At 35.9% G+C, this 22,949-nt stretch overlaps 1 protein-coding gene and 1 non-coding gene across 12 annotated transcripts in view; one reads left to right on the top strand and one right to left on the bottom strand.

The window, feature by feature from the left end:
* RBFOX2 (RNA binding fox-1 homolog 2) overlaps positions 1-22,949 on the top strand; it is a 239,608-nt gene that overhangs the window by 189,539 nt on the left and 27,120 nt on the right. For 7 of the 11 annotated variants that reach the window (XM_072973436.1, XM_072973435.1, XM_072973431.1 and 4 more), the window contains 3 exons: positions 11,179-11,325; positions 13,900-13,953; positions 22,238-22,330. In XM_072973436.1, the coding sequence (XP_072829537.1) occupies positions 11,179-11,325; positions 13,900-13,953; positions 22,238-22,330 (294 nt within the window). The remainder of the gene's footprint in view (positions 1-11,178; positions 11,326-13,899; positions 13,954-22,237; positions 22,331-22,949) is intronic. The other 4 variants (XM_072973437.1, XM_072973432.1, XM_072973434.1 and 1 more) reach the window with 1 other exon arrangement.
* On the bottom strand, positions 2,202-2,274 carry TRNAA-UGC (transfer RNA alanine (anticodon UGC)). Its single transcript has one exon. It is a non-coding gene; the product is annotated as a tRNA-Ala (tRNA).

Raw genomic sequence — 22,949 nt, 5'->3', positions numbered from 1 at the left:
TAATTTAATTCCATTGTGGTCAGAGAACATACTTTGTATAATTTGAGTCTTTTTAAGTTTAGTGAGATTTGTTTTATGGAGTAGTAGATGATCTGTCCTACAGAATGCGCCTAACCAGTTGGCCATTTATCAATTTAAAATGACCCTCTTTGTCTCTATTAACATTTCTTGTCTTAAGTCTATTTTGTCAGATATTAATACAGCCACTTCAACTCTTATGATTATTGTTTGCATGACATCTTTTTCCTTCATTTTGTTTCAAACTCTTTGAATCTAAGGTGTGTCTCTTGTAAAAAAGAGAAGCATGCATCTAAATCTTACTTTTTCCAGTCTGAAAATTACTGCCTTTTTATCAGAACATTTGGTCTGTTTACATTTAATGTAATTGTTAATATGAGTGGATTTATGTCTACCATTGTATTATTTGTTTTTATATGTCTCATATCTTCTATTGTTCCTTCTTTGCTGATTTCTGTTAAATCTTTGTGTATCTTTTAAATCCCTTAGTGATTTCTAAAATTAGTTATTTATTTGTGTTATTTTTGTTTCTACTTATTGCTTGTTTTCTGGAGTCAGGGCCACACTTTCCTGTTTCTCTGCATGTCTTGTAATGTTTTAATAAATTAGACATTCTGTAATATATTTGAGAAACTCTGAAGTGTTGTTGGTTTTTTTTTTCCCAATAGAGGTGCTGGGGATTGAACCCAGGACCTCATGCTTGCTCAGCATGTGCTCTACCACTGAGCTGTTACCCTCCCCCAGCAATTCTCAAGGTTTTTATTTGTTTTTTGTTTTTTGAGAGGTGTAGGTAAGTGTATATGTGTGTGTTTTAAGTAATTTGCCTGAACTTAAACTGTGGAATGTGATTCTTCTGTGGTGTGCAGCCACTGATGTGTCTGCTTAGTGATTTTCATTGTCATTTTTATTTTTCAGCCTGTCTAGGAGTCAGGCTGTGTCTTCGTAGCTTAATGGTCAGCCAGTGATTTGGGCAGAGGTTGTGCTTAAGCACCTTGAGCTTGTAAAGCTTCCACTCTCTGTTATCCATCTGTTTGTGGGCTGGGAATTGCATTCAGAGCTCAGCCAGTTCTCAAGTATGCCTTGGCTTTTTCTTTCTTTCGAGTCTTCTCGTCTCCCCTTCCTCATCCGTGTATTTTCACAGTCAGCCAGAGATGTGAGGAGAGCATATCTAGTTCCACGATTCTCTCATTTCCAGGCTCTTCCCTTAAGATTTCTAGCTGATCCACCACTCACCCAATCAGACCGTAACCTCAAGCTACAAGAACTGTACTTCCCCTGTTAGGTTCCTACCAAGTTGGCCACTTTTAGCTGACAAAGCTATGGTTTTCTGCTGTGCCCCCACCCCAGTGCCCCAGGTTGAGTCTGCCCCCTCTGGCAGCAAAGCCCTGTTCAGTGAAAACTAAGCTCTCCCAGCAGGGCTGAGGATTAGAAGGTGGGGTTGATGGGTTGGCAGAGCCCCAGGCAATGAGTTTGTAGATTTCTGCTGGTTTTGCCCTAAGGCTCTAGCAATTTTTCAAGAAATTTCTCTATTTATTATCTGCCTTTGATGGATTTCCAGAACCCTGAAATGACTGTTGGACAGTTTCATCTAGTTTTCTTTTTTTAAGGAGTGGATTCACTGACCTGTTCATGTCATCATAGCCAGAAGTCCCTTCCTTGAATCACTTCCTGGCAGTTTACAGTTACCCTACACTGCCCCTTCCTTCCTTCCTTCCTTCCTTCCTTCCTTCCTTCCTCCCTTCCTCCCTTCCTTCCTTCCTCCCTCCCTCCCTCCCTCCCTCCCTCCCTTCCTTCCTTCCTCCCTCCATTCCTCCTTCCTCCCTTCCTTCCTTTTTGCATTCCCAGACTTACATGGTACCTGGCACTTAGTAGTTAGTAAATATTTCTTGGGAAAAAAGTGAAAGAACATACAGGTGTGCCCTGGGAGGTCTGCAGAGAGAGAAGCTGAGGCTCCTTGGTGGAGAAGGCCTTGCATTATGAGGGCTGGAATTTGGACTTGCTTAGGTGGTGGGAAGAATTAGGAAAGTCATTTCTCAAAGCAAAGTTGGAGAGATGAGAAAGACCAAAATGTCTTTTTTTTTTTTTTGCTGAATTTTTATTTTATTTTATTTTATTTTATTTTATTTTATTTTATTTTATTTTAGTGAGGGAAGTAATTAGGTATATATATAATTTTTTTTTAATGGAGGTACTGGGGATTGAACCCAGGACCTTGTGCATGCAAAGGACACACTCTACCACTGAGCTATACCCTCCCCCTGACCAAAGTGTCTTTGAATAAAGGCATGGATTTTTATTTGGCTGAAGCTTTGGGTGCTCAGTAGAAACTAGTGAGAAATAAGGTGGGAGAAGGGTCGCTTGAGTACCAGTTGGAAAGAACATTTGACTGCCTGGCTGTGAAATGACTTTATTAAGGGTATTTGAGCGAAGAAATGAAAGTGAGCAGAATTGTACTTCAGTAGATTAATCTGTCGCACATACAAGATGAATAGAAAAGCAGGGAGACTGGTTAGGAAAAGGTCTTATGCTTTTAGCTGGTAATGAGGTAAGAGGTTCTGAACTAGGGATTTGCACTGATTTTGTACAGGAGGAAATGAAGAGAAATTATGAAGGTAAAATATACTGAATTTGACAGCTGATTGGATGAGTAAAGTAAGGAGATCAGAGTCAAAGATTTTTCATCCTTGCTGTAATAGCTATATCTTGAATAAGTCATTTTTCCTCCTGAGTTTCAGTTTCCTCATCTATCAGATGAAACTAATAATGCCTACCTGACAGGATTTTAGTGAAGATTACTTGTTATAAGAAGTTCTTAAAAATAAATGCTTTTAAATCACTTGTCCCAATTGATGTCATTTATTTGTGCTTTTTATTATTGTGAACTACAGCCATATTTAAATCTAGATCTTGCTTATGTAGGGTGGTCCCCTCTTGTTGATGGGGAGAACAAAAAGAAAGGACTTCTCATATAACGAGAAGCATTGAAATCTGGAATTTTGACTTCTAGAAATTGATTTTAACATTGGGCTAGAAGCTTCTTGTGCTCTTAAGATGAGAGCTTGTTTTGACCATCAGTTGGTCCCATACTGTGCATTAGCAAGAGCGGTAACAGTTAGGGGTCTCCCACCTGGGTCTGCAGAGGCTTGATTATCACTGAGCCTGCCTGCAGAGAAGAAAGAACCTCAGTTCCTACATGTTTAGATATTTTTCCAAATGCCAGCAGGCAAAAATAACTGAAGTATTTGAAGTAGATAAGCTTTGATGAATCATCTTCGGATATGAGGTTTATGTTTGTATACATGTTCTGCCTACCTATTGGACCATACTGTCCTTGAGGGCAGGAACTATTAATTGCTCTCTTCTTAGTACTCTCATTGGTCTATAATAGATATTTAGTGTTTTCTGAATGGAAAAAAGCTTACCAAGGCAGAGTAAGGTGCTAGTGAGTAACATCATTTGAAGTATTTGACAGAGTTATTGGTACATCTAAAGCAGAGATTTGAGGGAGTAGCTGCGTGGCCCCCCTTGCTCCATTATAGCCCAACTGTAGATTTTACAACCCTCCTCATTGGTGGGCTTTCAAGCGCACCTCTAAATCAGACCCCACATTGTTTATCATCCTCAGTTTCTTCTGTTTTTTTCGTACCCTTTGTCTGATGTTGAAGCCAGATTTTGTTGCATTTCTCTACTTATCAGAAGGTCGGTCTAACCACCCTCCTTTGGAATTGCCCGCTGACCCTTACTTGAAGGTATCTTGTGGATTGGCAACCCACTAAAACATAGCCAAGAAGTTACAGGCCTTAATAGTGGCTGCATTTGTCCAAATGAGGACTTCTGGAATATAATGGTAAAAATGGGGCCCAAATCCTTCTCTTCTGTCACATTTGTGTTGTTGGGCCGTGATACCTTCAGCCCACAGTGTAGGTATTATCATTAGCATCTTCCATTTCCAAGCTAGAATTAGAGGCCTGAGACAATAAAGGACTTTTCCACTTTTCCAAGAGAGGCCCTCATTTTCCCCCGAAGTAACAAAAAGTAGAGAGTGATGAGCTTATACAAATTACCTACACTCGTTATCAATTTACTCTTAAAAAGTAATTACTTGTACCCTCCAGCTCTGGAGTTTTGATGCCTGTGAACAGCTTGGCAGTTTCACACTTGAGTTGATGAGGAAATTATAGCTTGGTCTGTAAAGACAGAACCACGCTCAGCCAGGCATGCATTTTGTTTGTTTGTTTGTTTGCTTGTTGTAGAGGTAATTAGATCTGTTGATTTAATTTTTTTAAATGGAGATACTGGGAATTGAACCCAAGACCTCATGCATGCTGATCATGTGCTCTACCACTTGAGCTATTCCCTCCCCTCAAGGCATGCATATTTTTGAATAGAGAAAATTGCCTTTTGGTTTATGTGAAACTCAAGACACCCTTTCACCACATTGTTAACGTTGTTAACTTATGGTTATTGCTGCTTCTCCTTTGCATGCCTTTATTTATTTATTTATTTATTTATTTATTTATTTATTTATTTATGTATTTTTACTTATTATTTTTACCCCCTCTCCCCAAAAAAGAGACTAGCGTTTTAAAAGTGCTGAAAACAGTAATACTCCACTCCCCTGGCCCTTGCTGCTCTGCCATGTGTTAAGACAAGAATAAAAGGACTAATTAATTTGATGGTGGTTTTTCTTAACCTGTCTACAAGAGTTGTACATTTTCCATAAATATTTTGTGCTGTCCTTTGAAGTTGGTAAATTCTGATTAGAATCATTCAATTTTAAAGCTAAAAATGGATTTTAGAAATCATCCCATGCCTTCTTTTCATAGCAGAAGTCTGCAGTTTTAAGTGACTTCAACAAGGTTGCAGCTAGCTGGTAACAGAGCTGGGACTCAGGAAATCTGCTTTAAGTCAAATGCTTTTTTTCTGCTTCCCCATGTAAATCATAAAAAATAAAAGGCATATATGGAGATAATCTTCTTAGCTTCCACTTACTCTTCAGTGTTAAACCTAAGAACTCCAACTAGAACATGCTTACAGATTTCTTTCATTCTGAAATGTACATTAAAATTGTTAAAGAATCATTCAGTTAAGTTAAACTTTGTGAAAGTTGAGATTATCTTCTCTGGTGTTTCACTGTTACATATAATTTTTACATAATTCTGATTGCTGGTTCAGAAAAATAAGTGACTTCCTGTGGTTTTTGTTAACAGTATGATACTGGCTTTTATTTCATGGGGTGGGTGATATATGGCAATACTACATATACAAATGATGCCTTTTGTAATTCCTTTTTATAACCCTTTAATCCACTGAGAAAATAGAACCAGATATTTTCTGAAGAAAACTAAATTACTAGTTTATTGGGGAATTGTTAGCTTACATTTAATGTCCAAACAGTTCTAGATTCTCAGAATTTGACTTGTAGCAATATTCAAATACACAGAAGAAATACTTAAGCATTTCTCTTTAAAATAACTAAAGCTAAAGGTACTTTTCCTCAAGAAAAGAATTGCTCCGCATAGATAAAAGTTCAATTTTTTATGCCCTCAAAATTGTGTTTGCTGGTAGCTTTGGATAAAATGATTTAAATGGACAGGTATTCTTAGTATGTTATTTTAGCACTATGAAAAAATACTTTAGTATGTTATTTAGCACTTACTGATTTTTGGTAGATAAGCATTAAAGCCAAGATTTCACTCTTTAGAAAGATACTCTATCATCTTAGATTTTTTACTCTTTAAGAAGGAATTCATAAGATCCAATTTCACGAGTTTTAACTCTTTGTATACTTCATTATAAACATTTTTTAATGCTTTAAATTTTAAATGCTAACAAATCTAGTTGATGGATCAACATGGATCGTCATACCTAATTTTTTTAAGGCACTGTAAAATGACTAAAGTATCCCAACCTACTTTCTAAACTATTACCAGGAGAAACTGAGTTAAAGAAAAAGAAAAGCTGCTTTAAAAAAAAACTGTTATTTATTATAAAGTATTGAGGTTAGGGAGCTTGAGCTGTGGAAACCAGATTGAGTTAGGTTTAGCTCCCAACTACTTCCATTTGTTAAATGTGTAACCATGAGAGAATTATAACTAATGCTCATTTTCCTCACCTGTAAAAATGATGATACCAGTTCCTACCGCATAGGGTTGTTTTTAGGATTAAAGGAGAGAATGAATAGCAAGTATTTAGTATAATGTCTGGCACATAGTAAATGTTCAATAAATATTAGCTATAATTCTATTAGTATATAATTATTTCATTTCAAAGAAAGTGTTATAGGCAGTTCTTCACTTAAAATAATACAAATTAACAGGCCATCTAGTTACATCTCTTTTCTCTTTTTTTTCTCATATATTTTTGCTCTTTTGCCATTTTTTTCCCCCTTATACCCTTGGGAGCTAGTGCTCTAAGAGCCATTCTGATAAAAGCAGTATTTTTCAAAGTGAATTTTAGAGCCTGCTGTACGAAATGAATGAATGAATGATATGTATAATATATGTTTAGGGAGATAGGTGAGTTTTCCCTTACTGGAATTCACAAGAAACCTGTTAACTTTGTTTAGTCCAGTATTTCCCAAATTTATTTGACCGTGAAACTCATTTTCTACAAAATACCAGTTAACATCTGCAAAGCTATCATTTCTACCCTTTGGGAAGTATTGCTGTATGGATTTTTGAAGCATGTACATACACACATATCCTTTAGATGTGCTTAAAGCTATTTTGGGTAATGACCTTTCCATTAGATTTTCTTGGGTATTAAATACATCACAGTTTTATTTTATACAAATTTGAATCATTCAGAATTGAAATAGTATGGTATAAAAAAATTAATGACCTTTCACTTTCATGTAAATTTTAAACTGTTAACAAAATTCAACTGAGTAGATTACAAAGATTTTATGGGTTTTATTCAGTGATTCATGAATCAGGTAGCATCCAGCCTAGCAGATAGAACTCTGAAGAACTGTACAAGGCAAGAGATTTTATAGGAGAGGGAGTTGAGAACAAGGAAGTTATCCTGGGCGTTTGCTGATTGGCTAAAGCATTCCCTTATATGGAGCAACGGGAAGTCTTGGAGCCTGGTCAGGTAACCTCTGCTGAGCAGGCAAGTGCTGCTTGGTTGACTTAGACTTTTCTTTTCTGGGAGAGCCGAACACAGAGACTTAACTTTTGGTTTGCTGACGTGGAGCTTAACATGAGCAACTCCATCTTGAGCCCAATCTGGTTCCTTTAACAGAACCAATGTGAATCTTCCCAAATAAACTGTTAGTAATTGCATAATTTCAAGGCTAAATGAATTACATGTCAATTCACATGGCACTCTACTTTTAGCAACTAATCGAAATACCTACTAGCTTTGGTAAGTTTGGTCTTGCACTTTGCAGTTTTCAGATTCATGCCTTTTGTACTATATGTGATTGACATTGTGACATTATGAAAACATCTACTTCACCCTATAAAGAGGATTCACTTAAACTGTGACTGAAGACCAATCCCCATCCAAAAGAAATTGAACCCAACAAGCAATCATTTATACTTCTGTTCATAGAACAATAAGCTCATCAGGGAAAATGCTACAGGAGATGAAGCTTTGTGTGACTGACCTTTTGTAAGTAGAAGAGATTTACAAGTTAAACTGTTTCTAATTTGGGACCAGGTAATAGTAATATTAGATTAAGTGGAGGTTTTTCCTTCACTATGCCAATAATCTGAAATGATTGGACTTTTCAGCCCATTTCTGATTTTCATAAGTGGTCCAACCCACATTTTGAATACAAACATAAGTATTTGTCTATAGTTGTGACTGTATTTAGTCATTAAACTACCTCCACATTCTTGTGTTTTAATATTCTATAGGGTTTAGAATCTGACATCCCAAAATACTTCTTTTCTTTTTTAAAAACTTTATTTCGAACTAATTTTAGACTTACAGTAAAGTTGCAAAACTAGTACAGAAAGTTTTTACATACCCTTCACCTAACTTTTAGTGTAAACATCTTACGTATAGTACAGTTTTCAAAACCAGGCAGAAAGAAGTGTTGGTGCTGTATGTTATGTAAAATACAGACCTTGTCCAGTCACCAGTTTTCTGTTCTGAATCCAATCCAGGATCCCACATTGCAGTTAGTTGTTATGTCTCCTTATCACAAAATATTTTAATCACCCTCAAACTTGTGTCTGAAGTAGTTCTAGGCTTTAAAGAATAGAGAAGGAGGAAAAAAAAACTTGTATTTATAGATTTGCTGTTAGCAGAAACCATGTCTCATTATCGAGGTCTCTGCTTGTTCTACCTCAGCCTTTCATATGTACATCGAAGAAGTGCTGTAATTCAGGCATGTCCTTCTTAAGATACTAAGGTTGTTTTTGACAGCAAACCGTATTTCCCAAAATATTTTATACAAGTCAGCTCAAACCAAATATAGGCTGCATTGCCCTATTTTGCTGTCTTCTTTAAAATATGTATATATAGTATTATAAGGTCTTATTAAACCCTTAATTACTAATTTCAGGTTACTTTTGAATACACCCATCTAATTTTGCTTCCTCCAAAACTGATGTGTCTGTGTGTTTTTAGGAATATAAAGCAATAAGAACAAGAGAATGTTTTGGAAACTAGAAAGCAGATGGCCGATTAGTAACTAACTTAGCAGACCCAGATGAGCTTATCCCTAAGCCAGTGATGGGATAAAGTTGAGAAATAATTCAGTTTACACCACAAAAAATTGAGTTTCAGAAACTGATGTCTCCAGTTAAAAGATTTGGAAAACTTTTCTGGAGAACCTAACTCAAGAGGAAAGACAAAGATGTACAAGTCAGGGGTTTCCCCAAGAAGTTGCTTACTTAACTGAACTTAGAATGAATCACAAAGTCATCAAGCCCCTCCACCCCATCCACTCAGAACTTCCAATCAGTTTTTTAGTGACCCTTCCCTCCTCAATACTTAATTCTGAAAAAAGGCAACCAAGGATTACTAGATACCCAGTGGAAACCTATACGTGGAAGATTGTCAAAGGGATGGTGACTAGCGTGGGGCCCAAAGTTGCGCCTGGAGGTCTGTTGTTTGATCTAATTTGATGGTTACATGAGTGTATTTTCTTTGTGAAAATTCATCCCACTGTATGCCTATATGATTTATGCTTTTGTATCTGTGTATGTTAAACTGCAATTTAAAAAATTATTTAAAATCAGAAGGCTTAAAAATTTTGGAAATAATGGTTCACTTTTTCCACTTGCTTGGTCTCCCTAGAATTAAAGATTTCATACTTTTAAAAAATGTAGGTTTCATCACAAGGCTGGAAAATTAGCCAATCCAGCTTCTAAATTGTAACTGTAGGGCTGTAAAAAAAATCTCAGGAGCAGCAAATAAGTACCTTAGGCAACATACCTTGAAGTAATTATTGGTTTTCATTGATCCTGCCACCTCACATACCCTTTTACAGATTACATGGACTACATATATAAGTTACATACAGGTTTGAAGCCAGAATTGGTCTTTAAAACTTTTCTTATTGTGATACACTGTCATCCTGCAGATCAGAGCTGGTGGTTTCAGAGTCTGATTAAAGAAAGGGTTTTATGTGATCCAGCTGTGAGATGGAAGGAGCAAGTTGGAAGATGCTTGAATGAGCATTAGTTGTAATTGATGCTTATGCTGTTACTTTGGTGTCCATGATGCTGTTTCAGTAACTTAGTGAGTTTCATCTTTGAGTGGAATTTGTTTTGTTTAGTCTGCATTTGCATTGTGTCCAGATTGATGATTGAAAACCTTGCACTTTCACAGAACATTGCTTCGTAGCTCTTCCCTTTTCTGCTGTTTTTGTTTCATACGAATCATTGTACATTTAAGCCATCTGCAAGACCTGAATGGAGTGAGAGAAGAGCTGCCATCAGTTAGATTGACACTTGAAAAGCCTTGTATTTAGAGTTTATTCCTGATTATCCTGCATATTTTAAAAGTCTCGAACTTCATTTCAAGATGGTTGCAAACATCTCTGAGCCAAAAGTACCTCTTTTTAGCTGAACATTGGGTCAAAGTGGGAGGATCCATTCTGTGTCACGCAGAGGAACCTGGTAGAGGGACTTGGTTCTAACTCAGTTGCGATAATAAGAACGGCAAGCTCCAGTTCAAAAGTATGTTGGTTTAATCATCTCAGCAGACCATCGGATTTGGCATGTGCTTCATAGAGAATAGTGAAAAACATAAGGTTCTAAAATTGTCTGATACTTAAAAGTAAATGTTTTTTGAATGCCTACAATGTATCATACCGGTTAGATATTTGTCAAAAGTATTGCTCAACATACAATTTTTTGAAGATTTATTGAAAAACAGTTAGATTAACACATGCCTGGCATGTTGCAAGAGAGATTCATGATTTAAAATGTACACCCACATCCCCTAACACTCTGTCACTATGGATATATACAAATCTAGGATATATGTGTGTGTAGTAATTTAGTCTCCTCAAGCCTTTCCCAACTGATTTTCTAAATGCACCTTTGCTCTGGGCTGTAGAAGGATGGGTTCCCTCTACTAAAGTAGCAGGAATTGCATAAATTAGGGAAGAGAGTACAGATTGGTTTCAGAGTAAGAAGCTTCTTCCATTTTTTAAGCAAAATTCCCATTGTCGCTAGGTATCCCCTTTTCATAAATAATATTATAGTATTTTGGTAACGCAGTAGTCATAAACTCTGGAACTAATAGAATGGACTATAAAAAATTCCTTTATTTCCTGAAATGATGGACCAGAAATGCTATTATCTCCACAACTAAAAACAACTGATTTTATTTTCAAAATAGGAAGATCTCAAAAATAGAAAGCATCTATAAGAATCTAAGAATAATGTACTATTTTTATATCTTCAGTTATCATAATATCTCTGTGTGATCTTGAGCAAGTTACTTAGTGTTTCTAGGATCTTTCATTTTACTAATGTAGTATAAATATTAAAAAAACCTTAGTTTTTTTGTGAGCTATAGCATTTTGAACATAGATAACAGCTTTAGTTTTTTTCTCTTTGAAGGGACAACTGTAATTTTTGCTTAAAGACACACTGAGAACGACTGGGGAGAGGGAGGACTATAATTATTTTACTTAATTCTTGTGAAATAACTATTTCTTTTTCGCTTAATGTTGTTCCTCTCTTTGCTTAGCAGACAGAAGGGGGCGCACAGACAGATGGCCAGCAGTCACAGACACAAAGTAGTGAAAATTCCGAGAGTAAATCCACCCCTAAACGACTGCATGTCTCTAATATTCCTTTCCGCTTCCGGGACCCTGACCTCCGGCAGATGTTTGGGGTAAGTTTCTGAAGTCCTTTTATGGTTTTTACAATTAAAATATAATTTAATCCACCAGATGTATCATTAGTCATTAGTACTTTAGGACATAACCACAGATACACTGAGAAAGATCCTGAGGTAAATCAACATTTTCATCAGCCTTTAGAAACTTTCTCATCACCTGGTCTATTCTAGACATTAGCCTTGCAAGTTTTCACATACATAATAAAGTGACTGTGCAGCCCAGCTTGCCTGGGACTGTGGGGTTTCTTAGGACATGTGACTTTCCATGCTAAAATCAGGAAAAGATAGTAATCCCTGCCCTTCAAAGGGTTATGAATTAAATGAAGTAATGTCTGTGACCTAAAATCAGGTATAGGGGGTTAGTTTGCTACCTCATGTCTTCTTCTAGCTGTTTACTTCCTCCCAAAATCACTGTCATGAAAACAAAGTACAATAGCAAAGATTTAAGAAGTAAATTACTTCTTAAAGTAAAGAAGTAAATGACTGCTGAGAATCTTAATTTTTTTCTGGGCTAATGTGTTGTTGCCTGTTTTAATTTGATCAAATGTTTATCTTCAACTAGGAGTAAGGGATCTTTTTTTTTTTTTAATGTATTTTTGTATAGCTGCCTAGTGCTTGTCAGAAAAACAATGCCCTTCTTTAAGTCTTGGTCGTGGCTACTTCATGGTGACAAGACCCTGAAGCAAAGTTCTGTCACTTACAGCTGACTTCCTGGGTGTGTTTTCTATACTGAAGGCAAGGCCAGGGTTGAGACTTAATGATGTTCTGATGAACTAGAGGAGCTTTTCAATAGAAAATGGTAGCCAGCTATTCTCCATCTCTGCAGAAACAAGAGCAACAGAAAATATGAAGGACAGCATAAAAAATTTAGGTTATGTTTAGGAAGAAACTTCCCAGGAGTATGAGTTATTAGGTTCTCTACTGAATTGTCAGAGATAATATGGAACCTTAATCTCTGGAGGTCTGTGAAACTGGAGTACATTCTCATCGGTCGGAAGTGTGTTTTCTCTTGAGTCAGAAAAATTGTGTCCACCGAAGTTCTGCCCAGGCCGGTTGACAGTGATTTCTTGAAATGTACTATGCCCTTCTCATAAGACACCAGGTGTGGTGGTGGTGGTAGTAGTGGTGGTGGTAGTAGTAGTAGCAATATTAATAATTTCCTTGTAAGGGATACCTGGTTGCTGCCTTCTTCCACGGGGTTTGTACCTACGAGTGCTTAGAAGGACAGTAGCGTTGTTAAAGAGCAGAGATTCCATGCTGTGTTTTATTTCTGTTTTATTAGTTCTGCAAACTTGATGAGTACCTTCTTTTGGCCTCATTTTCCTCAACTGTTAAAGGAGGGCACTTCTTAACTCTGGAAGGATGTTATAAGGATGAATTAGAAAATATAAAAGAAAACAAACTCTGAAACACCATACAAATCTCAGTTTTTTTGAGTAGACAAAGAAATAAAACAAAATGCATTCCTTCCTAAAATAAGACATTTTCCTCTTCCCTTGATTTTTCTAATTTTCTACTAAATGATGAAACTAGAATCAAGCCCAGAAGTCTTACTCTAGGAACCCTGGCCTCTTAATACATGTTGTTTTGTTAAAGATAGCAATCATTCACCCCAATAAAAGAGCATATTTCTGTTTTGCTCTTTTCATTTTTTTGTTTTTTTTTTAATTTCCCAAAGTCTGGTTTGAAATCCAAGTGAAATAGATAATTAGGTCTATGAGTTCAGTACTCAAAGGAAAGTTTCAGGTGTCTGTAGTTGCACGTACGTACGTACACACACACACACACACACACACACACACACACACACACACCCCCCAGGTGATCTTCATCACACACACACACACACACACACACACACACACACACACACACCCCCAGGTGATCTTCATCACACACACACACACCCAGGTGATCTTCATCACACACACACACACACACACACACACACACACACACACACACACACCCCCAGGTGATCTTCATCACACACACACACACCCAGGTGATCTTCATCACACACACACACACACACACACACACACACACACACACACACCCCAGGTGATCTTCATCACACACACACACACCCAGGTGATCTTCATCACACACACACACACACACACACACACACACACCCCATTGCAGGTGATCTTCATTTTCTGTCTCCTCTTTTCCTTTTCATAAACAGCCTTCAATAGTGTATCTTTCTACTTAGGATTTACTTCTTAAAACAGACATTTCAAAAGTTAGAGATGTAGTTAGGAAAATCCCCAGTTGTCCATGTGAAGAAGCAAGTAATAGGGTAATACCGTATCTTCTGAACACAGCTTCCACTATTTAGAGATGGGTAATGCATGAGTGAGTGAATTTAAAAGGGAGAAATTATCAACTTAATGATGAGGAAAAATCAGCAACTGGTACCGTGACCTATCAGCCAATAGAAACATGGAAGTTAAATAAATAGTTTAAAGAAAAAAAAAAACCCGCCTATTCCTTTTTCAAAAGAAAGTAAAATATGTGGACAAAAAGCTGACCGTGAATATGTTTTTATTTTTGTCTCTGCAGCAGTTCGGCAAAATCCTAGATGTAGAAATAATCTTTAATGAACGTGGCTCTAAGGTAAGCTCCATTTCAGTATTAAGTGTGCTTGGTTTCTTTTCAGTTTTGTTTTATTTTAAAGAGTAAGAAGTCCGCAAATAAGCTGATTTTGAAGCCTGCAAAAAATATCCGATCTAACTAGGTTTTCTCTAAAAAATAAGCTACCACATGGCTACACTTTTTCCTAAATCTTAAATTGGGAGAGTGATGGGGTAGAAACAAGAGAGGTTTGAGGGGAGAGCATGGCAGTAAAAAAGAGAGAATGTAGGAGACACCAGTCCTTCCTCAGATTTAAATTTGGCCTAAGCTTATTTTAAAGGAAGGAGAGAGAAGACTGAAAATCAGTGAATTTCTATGAGAATTCTAGTCTGAATTCTGTCAGAACAATTCAACTTTTAAAAATCGAACTTCAAAATGACATACTTAGAACAAATTTAATATTTCAGTTATTCAGTTGACTTGCTCTAATTTTGACAAGGCTTCAATACAGGAAGTAGTGACTTAGATATTCGCTATGGGGTTCCTCCTTTAGATTAAACCCAGATAAGTGAGCTTCAGGACTGAGTCACTTCAATTACAAATAGTGAGTTGGGGTTTTTTGCCTAAGAATGAACATAGTAACGGTGTACAATTTGACATATATTTTCTTCTATCTTCTAAATTGAGTTCTGTGTAAGAACTGAAGTTTTAATTAAAACTTATTTTCCCCTAATAATTTGCTATTTAAAATTCCTGATCTATATGATTTAGATTTTTTATGCACTAAAATAAGCAGCAGTGTCTTTAGGAATAAGGGAATGGTAAAGTCTTAACAGTGGTGTTGTGAAAAAATATTTGATGAACTGAATTTCAGAAAGTTTTATTGGAGAGTTTTCTTCCTCTTCAACAAATGAAATATACTCACTCCACAGACACAGCTACTGTGGCCAAGCCTGTAAAATATTTGATTTCTTATGTTTGGTTCTAACTGCTTTTTTAGGTTAGACCAATTTTTGATTTTTTTTTTTTTTGAGGAGGAGGGTAATTAAGTTGGTTTGTTTGTCTGTTTATTTTAATGGAGATACTGGGGATTGAACCCAGGACCTTGTGCATGCTGTGCTTGCACTCTACCAGTGAGCTCTGCCCTCTCCTTGAATTAAATTTAAATTGAATTTTTGGTCATCTCTACTGAACTTAGCCCTTGGCTATGATGAAATCTCTAAGGATATAATTTGAGAAAAGCTAAATAAAGCAAATAAATGAGTTAATATGTACCTCTCTTCAGTTTCCTACTCCAAATTCACCATACTTTGGGAGTTACTAATACATCTACAGAGTTATACAGGTCTTCTGCCCCCATCTCAACTAATGAAAATGTATGTACTTTTCTGATGCTCCTGATTATTATTCCCTTCCTTTATAGAATGCATCAACACTAAAAGTGTTTAATTCTGACTATAATAATTATTTATTAATTGTTAAAGAGGTAATTATACTGTAAGTTTCCAGTTTTCAGTTAAAACAACAACAAAAAAAAGATTAATATGCCTATACAGAACTTTCTCCAGCACTTAACTTGGTAAGTATTTTTAAAGTGAGGTCTCTTCAAACTATAACCAGTAAAACTATTTATACTTGTAATTTCCTTACAGTGGATTTCTATTCCTTTTTGTGTAGTTTGCTTTTATTTTTTGTGATACAAGGTGGAAAAATGACGATGGTTTAGAGATGAGAAGCACATGGATGTGAAATAAATATACGAAGATTATTGACCACACTGTTTATCTGAACTAGTAGTTTAAATGGTTTTGGTTTTAAGCGTATGCACTTTAAATATTCTTAGCTAGACTCTAACAACCAGAAGCCCAAGAGAGTTCTATCAGGCATTGAGGACTTGCTCCTTACCAAGAAAATAATTTGAATTCTTGCGAAGCAAAGGAAATTGATCTTTCTAAGGCTTCTTTCACTGACTTCAAGAGTTTGCCCACTACTGAAATTTTTTAATTTACCTGATTCAATTGCTTCTCCCCTGTAATTTTCATTTTAAAATGACACAAGTCTTCCCTTTCCCTTTGGGGAACCTAAATGTACACGCTGCTTCTCTCAGTTTGATGCTGTGTCCTCACTGCCCCTTTTTCTTTGGGCTGCTTAAGGGTAGACAGACTATGTACTCATTGGGAAATGTTTTTAAAACAAAGCACAGAATTCAGAATTGCCTTGGATCTGCTTTCCAGAACTGATAAAAAACCTGTCTTTGTCCTTTGCCCTTCTTAACTGTTACCTAAAGTTCTTTGCCAGAATGGGCTTATTAATAGAGATTTATTTTGGAGTCAAAACCTAGATGCCTCTTCTGGGATCCACCTAAGAAAAATTAATGAGTACTTTTCTTTTTGTAAATTAAGTTTAGTTTCTCATTTCTTTTGTGTTTGGGATTCACTATAAAATTACATGTCTTGATAGGAACCAGAGAAAAGGAGACTTATGTGGTCCTGTTGTCTAGTTAAGAATTGCTCAGTCTTTTAACAGAGTGCTTTTCTGTACAGAAATTAACTTTATTGAATTTTTTTAAGCAGTAATGGAAAAACTGACAACTTTTTAGAGATAAGTAATACTTACATGTAAAATAGTATTTATCCAAATGACTAGAAAACAAAAAGCAACTGTTTATTACTCTGTCTTATGTTGTATGAGACTGTTGGCCGAGTTTGAGAATATATAATATACCCACTTAAAAAATACATGAACACTGTTTTGCTGCCCTGCCTACTCCCTCCCTGCCTGCCAGCGCTCTGCCTGTTCACCTACCTGAAGAGTGGAATTTCTGTGCTCCAGGAAGTAGTTATTTCTTTGTTGTTGACTGTTTTCCTTTTTTCTTCTTTGACCTTCATATTTTGAATTTGGGTTTTATAGAATGAATTTATATCATTTATATGCATATACGTACATGCACATATACTTAAATTAGTTCCTATGAGTTTTGAAAATCTTTTTAATGCTTACTCCTTTGTAAAAACATAAAGTCAGTTGTATTTAATTTTCTGTGATTAACTGAAGCAAAGATAGACTATCCTTTTGAAAATGTTCAGTTAAGATATATGATGAAATAACAAGGTCCTACTGTATAGCACAGGGAGCTATATTCAATAGCTTGTAATAACCTATATGAAAAAGAATTATATATATAGTTGTAGCTTTTGAAGGAACATGTGTTGTAAATACTGAAGGTGGAGGAGCTCTTTCACCTCTTCAGACAGTGTTAATCATTAAGTCCACGGATGGACTACAAAATAGAGCACAGCAACAATTACTGAGACTTCTAGCTGACTTTTAGTCAATGTCTTCTCATTACTTTTCTCAGGTGGACTTCCAGAATGATAGGAATCTGGGTTTGGGTTAGGCTTGAGTTTAGGTTGGAGTTAGGGAAGATAAAACCTCTACTCTCATTCCTCAGGCACAAACGATATGCTGTAATTTCTCTCCTATTTCCCTGGATTTTGATTTTATGCAATGGGAAATTGTTTATGTCTTTCCAAATATGGTCCAAACACTGTCTCTGAAATTGTACAAAGTAAGCCTTTGTGATTTTCAGTAAAATTCGATGGGGCTAATGCTAAAATAAAATGTTTTTTATTATGCTTAAAACTGAATTAACAGTACTTGTATTTCCAAAGGGTTTAGTTTATTTTCTTTTGTTACCATTTTATGGGTTTTGGTTTTATTTTTCTTTTATTTATTTTTTAATTTCTGTGTTCTGGCCATACCCAGGAGAACCGTCTGCTTTTGATTTCTCCCTTAAAAGTTACATGGTAAATTTTCTTTCTCATTCTTCTGAGATGGAAAAACTCAAAGATTATACAAATTTAAAAATATTTTTACAGTGCTCATCCTATTGCTTGTTATTTATTGCAGTCTGAGGCCAGACTAAAAAGGTGACAGTTATTCGGCTTCTGTGTCCTTGATGACAAATGGATGTCAAGGCAGATGATAAGATTTTGTCACACTGTAGAAGTTTTAACCACAGCCAATACACCTGATTAGCACACCATCTCTCAATTTTCAAAAGACAGCTGGTAAATCATGACTGTAACACTGGTGTATTTAAATTATTAACATAGCAGAACTTAGGGCACTGAGAACCTTAGGTAAGAGTATAAAGGGTATAGACCTGTGATGTCCAGTACAGTGGCCATATTGAACATTGGAATGTGGCAAGTCTAAACTGAGATGTGCTTTAAGTATAAATTAGACACCAATTCCAGAAACTTAGCACAAAAAAAAGGAATGTTAAGCATCTCACTAATTATGGTTTTATATTGATGCTATGTTGAAATTATATGTTGTATATATTGGGTTAAATAAAATACATTATTGAAATTAATTTTACCTGTTTTTGCTCTCTCAGTGTGGCTAGTAGAAAATTTGAAATTATGTATGTATCTCATGTTACATTTCTATCAGATAGTGCCGGTGTAGACAAATTTGTCAACATCATTTTTTTTAATTAAAAATAAAGTTTACTTCTTGTTTATCTGTTCTTTCTCTTCTTACATACCTGGAATATTTACTCTTATTAAGAGTTTGACTTTGTAGCTATTTAGACTGCTTCTGTGTTTTCCTGTTTGATACATTATGTAATCATTTTGAAGCTCTTTTAAGGAAAATGTGTTAAGTTTAGACATAATTGTATTAAACTTTTTTTTCAAAGCAAGAGATCCAAATGACCAAACTTAATGTGAATTAGATTTCTAAGAATGAAAGGACATTAAAACATAATTTCATATAAGCATATTTTCCTATTAGTAACTTTTTAAGTGGATAGTCTGGAAATATCCTTAACTCAATTCTTGGCACATTTTTTAAAATGATAAATTTTACTGAAGAAACAGTACATTAAAATTTCTTTCAAGTTTTTTTTGAGTTAGTAGTCTTAAATCCAAATTGTGAATGTGACAGATAAAGCAAGCAGGAAGTTGAGTTGATGGAAAATCACCTGTTGGGAGTTTCAACTGGAGAAAAGTAAGGCCAGTGCTCCAGAAATGCTGGTTATGCTTCTCACCTTCCTAATCACACTTTAATTTTGAGATATATATATCTCAAAATTAAATAGATATGTATATATTAATTTCCTAGTGCTTCTGGACAAATTAGCACAAACCTAGTGGCTTAAAACCACGCAGATTTATTATCTTACAGTTCTGGAGGTCTTAAGTCCAAAGTGGGTCTCACTGGGCTAAAATCAAAGTGTCGGGGGCTGTGTTCCTTCAGGTGGCTATAAGGGGTGATGCACTGGCCTGCCTGCTCCAGCTTCTGGAGGCAGCCCACATTCCTTGGCCTATAGCCCCCTTTCATCTTCAAAGCCAGCAATGCCACCCCAACCTCTCTCAGGCTGCCACTCTGATTCTGACTCCTTTTTCCCTCTTTCACTTGTAACCACCCTTGTGATTACACTGGGCTCACCTGGATAATCCAGGATAATCTCCCTATCTCAGGATCATTAGTTTAATCACTCCTGCAAAATCCCCTTTGCCATGTAAGGTAACATGTTCACAGATTCACAGGATTAGGACATGGGCAACTTTGGGGGGGCTGTTATTCTGCCTGACATAAGGTCTATTTATCTTCGAAGGAAAGAAAGAAATCCTCTTACTTCTGTGTTTCTTATCAGAAAGTCCCCAGGTGTCAACAAGGCTTTCTTCCTCTTCTTACCCTTGGTAAATAGGCTTTTAAAGCATTTAAAAGTGAAATTTTGTTCCAGAATATTAAAGTCATATTGAGAAAATCTTACACAAGCAGACTTTAATGTTAGACTTTGTCATTTGCTGTCTGTGAGATGCCAGTCAGTGCCTGTGACATGACCCTGCATTCTCTTGGATGCAGTCCTTGTGTCACAGATGTTCCATCAACATATTTCAGAAAGGAGGTCATAGAATACATTTAGCAATTAGATTTGAAAAAGAAAATAAGGAGAATTTTAGGACTAATGTAGTTTAGTAAATAGAATACTGAACTTAGGTTTCAAAGCTGAATTTCTAGTTTTCTCAGCATTCGCTGTTGGAAGAAGCTACATGGAAGAAGGCCTTGTTGATGCCTGGGTACTTAACCTCAGTTTGACTCAGTTTCTTTACCTTCAAAAGGAAACCGACAGATTTATTCTTCCTACTCCATGAGTGTATTTAAAAGGCAAACAGTATGTATGTATGTGGGTGTATAGAGATAGATGTTCATGATGCTAAAATTAAAAACCTAAGTATTAGTCTTCACAGAATCTGTTATCCAACTACTAATTTATAATACATTAGTTTGACTCATAAAATGTATGAGGCTGTGACAGTCAGTTGGAGTACAATTTATAGTACTTCTAAAATGTGACTTAAAAACTCATCACTATCTGTAACCTTTTTTAAAGGGCTTACCGTTCCTATTGGAGGATTCTCCAGGACTGGAGAACTGGCTTCCTGTCTTCATCAGATGCTAGTGTAGATGACAAATGGAATAATTAAACAGTAACTTGCCCTTGTATACCTTGAGTTGTCAAAGTGGCTATAACATGTTGATACCAAAATGTGTTTCTGAAAATGTCTTCCCATTGATATTTTCAACACATTTACATTTTTAAGGAACATATTAATTAAAATTATCACTAGTATTCCATCTCAAGCAATATATATTTTTAAAGTTTTCTATCAGCTTAGCATTTCAGTTTCTAGAGTCTTTGTGGTGGTATCCGAATTGAAGGTAGAGAATCCATTGGAATCGTCCATGGATTGCCACCCAGCCATATAATCATTTAGAATTCTGTGTAATCAGATCCTTCAAATGGATAGAGTTGCTTTTATAAAATCTTATTGAGCAATGCACATTGTTTATCATCTCAGTTAAGAAATATGTTTCATATATAGGAGTACTCATGGTGTTAAGCATCAAAGCAGAACTTCAGGAAAAATAAAGGGTTCAGGTTATCCTACAATGGCATATTCAAAGAATGCTATAGAGACAATAAAGCTACTGAGAAATGAGGACTTTCTCAGAAAATTCTAAGAAGTTACCACTCTACCGATGTAAATAGCTTGAGAAAAATGTATAGTTGCAGAGTGGAAAGATAAGGACAAAGCACGTAGAATGAAAATGATATAATGCTTTGTGAAGTAGTCATATAGTATATATACAACATCCTACTGGTGTTGAAATTGGTAGTATGATTATGACCAGACTGTCTCTTCAGATTTAACATGAATAAAAAAATAAAGTGGGCTAACTCCATGATCTCCTGCCTTTTCTGCTTAATGAATTAAAGCTCCATGATTTGTTGGTTGTTCTTTGGTTTTGGTTTTGTTTTTCCAGCATCTGCAGTGGACAAATAAATTAATCCTAACTGTGAGCAGCAGCTGTATTGCTGTTTTATGGTATTCCTTTCCTGTTGAATAGTGTGCAACTGATGTCACTAATGTAAATCCCATCCCACTGCCTTCTGATTATTCCTTTTCTCTCTATATTTAGAAAGTTGCTAATACGTTTAGTAGCAGATGTGGGCTTCAACAAATGTATAATTTAGGCGACTGTGGATAAGCAATTTTCTGAAATTCAGCTGAACATAACTTTTACTCTAAGTGCCAGTCTGGTCATTTAAGATTAGCATTGAAGAAAAGTCCAAACTGGCTACTGCTTAGTGATATATTCATTGGCTTAGACGAACATGAGCGCTCTCCTCTTCTATACCCAATACCCATGGAATCAAAGATCAAGAGTATGCCTTAAGTTATCCTGTTCCCAAAGCAACTAATGGTGATATATGCAACAGGCAAAGTGGGGCTGAAATGATTAGACCTCCTAAAAAAAAATTGATTATACAATGCTTGCACCTAAATGTCAAGTTTCATGTAGAAGGTACTTGGAAATAATAGATTTAATTAAGTATTTTTTAGTATTACATAACGGGATGTGTATGTTAACAGCGTAAATTAAGAAAGAAAGGTAGGATTTTTTTTTTAGATGTTCAGTTTCTTGACTGAATAGTTTGACCCGAGTAACTCTATACCTTAATTTTGGTCTGGCCTCACATGCTTTATGTTTCATTTTATTATTGTTATTATTGTTGTTAATTACATTATTATTATTATTACTATTACTACTACAGTTCTTTATTCTTTTATTGAATTTAATTTCCCTTTACAAAATATGCATGGACCAAAATCGTGATTTTGGGAAAGTATTGCTGAGTTGTTGCTGATACCAGTTTCATACTGTGATATTTTTTTCTATTTACCAAGAGATCAGTATTTCAATATAACGATGTGCATGTTTTCCCCCCTTCTCCCGCTGCATGCAGGGATTCGGGTTCGTAACTTTCGAGAATAGTGCTGATGCAGACAGGGCCAGGGAGAAATTACACGGCACCGTGGTAGAGGGCCGTAAAATCGAGGTGCATGTCTTCAATAATTCAATTTCTGGTTTATATTTTTATTTCTCTTTTTATGTATTGCCTCACTTATTTCACATTTGGAACCCTGTCTTGTTTGTGTCTATGTTTGTATCTCTGTGTACTTTACCTTCTTGCACTAAAATGTGTAAAAGTAACACTTCTATCCTCCTCCCCCCCCCCCATTTTTTTGTTGTTTGGGGGTTTTAATTTTGATTTACTTGTGTGCGTATGTATGTGTATTTGTTTTTCATTTACTTTTTTCCTCCAAAATGTTCATCCTTCTACTCTCTAAATTTTTTTTCCTTTGCTTCAGTTTGCGAGACTCCGAATTCCTGTAATCAGGACAATAAAACTAACTTTTAAAGTGTCTAAAATCTATTCAGTTTATAAATGTGTCCTATAATGAATCATGGGGCCAGCCAGTATCCTCTCTCTCTTGGGAAGCCAGTTTGCCTCCACATGCGTGTGATAAGTAAGGAGTAGAAGATTGTAGGGGTTGTGGGGAGGGAGGAGAAAATCCAAAACTCATGTGGTTTTTAAATATTTGATATCAAGAATTTCAACAGTTAATGGATAAAGTCCTCCAACAGAGGATTTGATGGCCGCCCGTCCAATGTAC

Source organism: Vicugna pacos, chromosome 12 (assembly GCF_048564905.1).
Source record: "Vicugna pacos chromosome 12, VicPac4, whole genome shotgun sequence".
Classification (NCBI taxonomy): Eukaryota; Metazoa; Chordata; class Mammalia; order Artiodactyla; family Camelidae; genus Vicugna; species Vicugna pacos.
The sequence above is the reverse complement of the archived record's forward strand: the minus strand, read 5'-3'. Positions and strand labels throughout refer to the sequence as shown.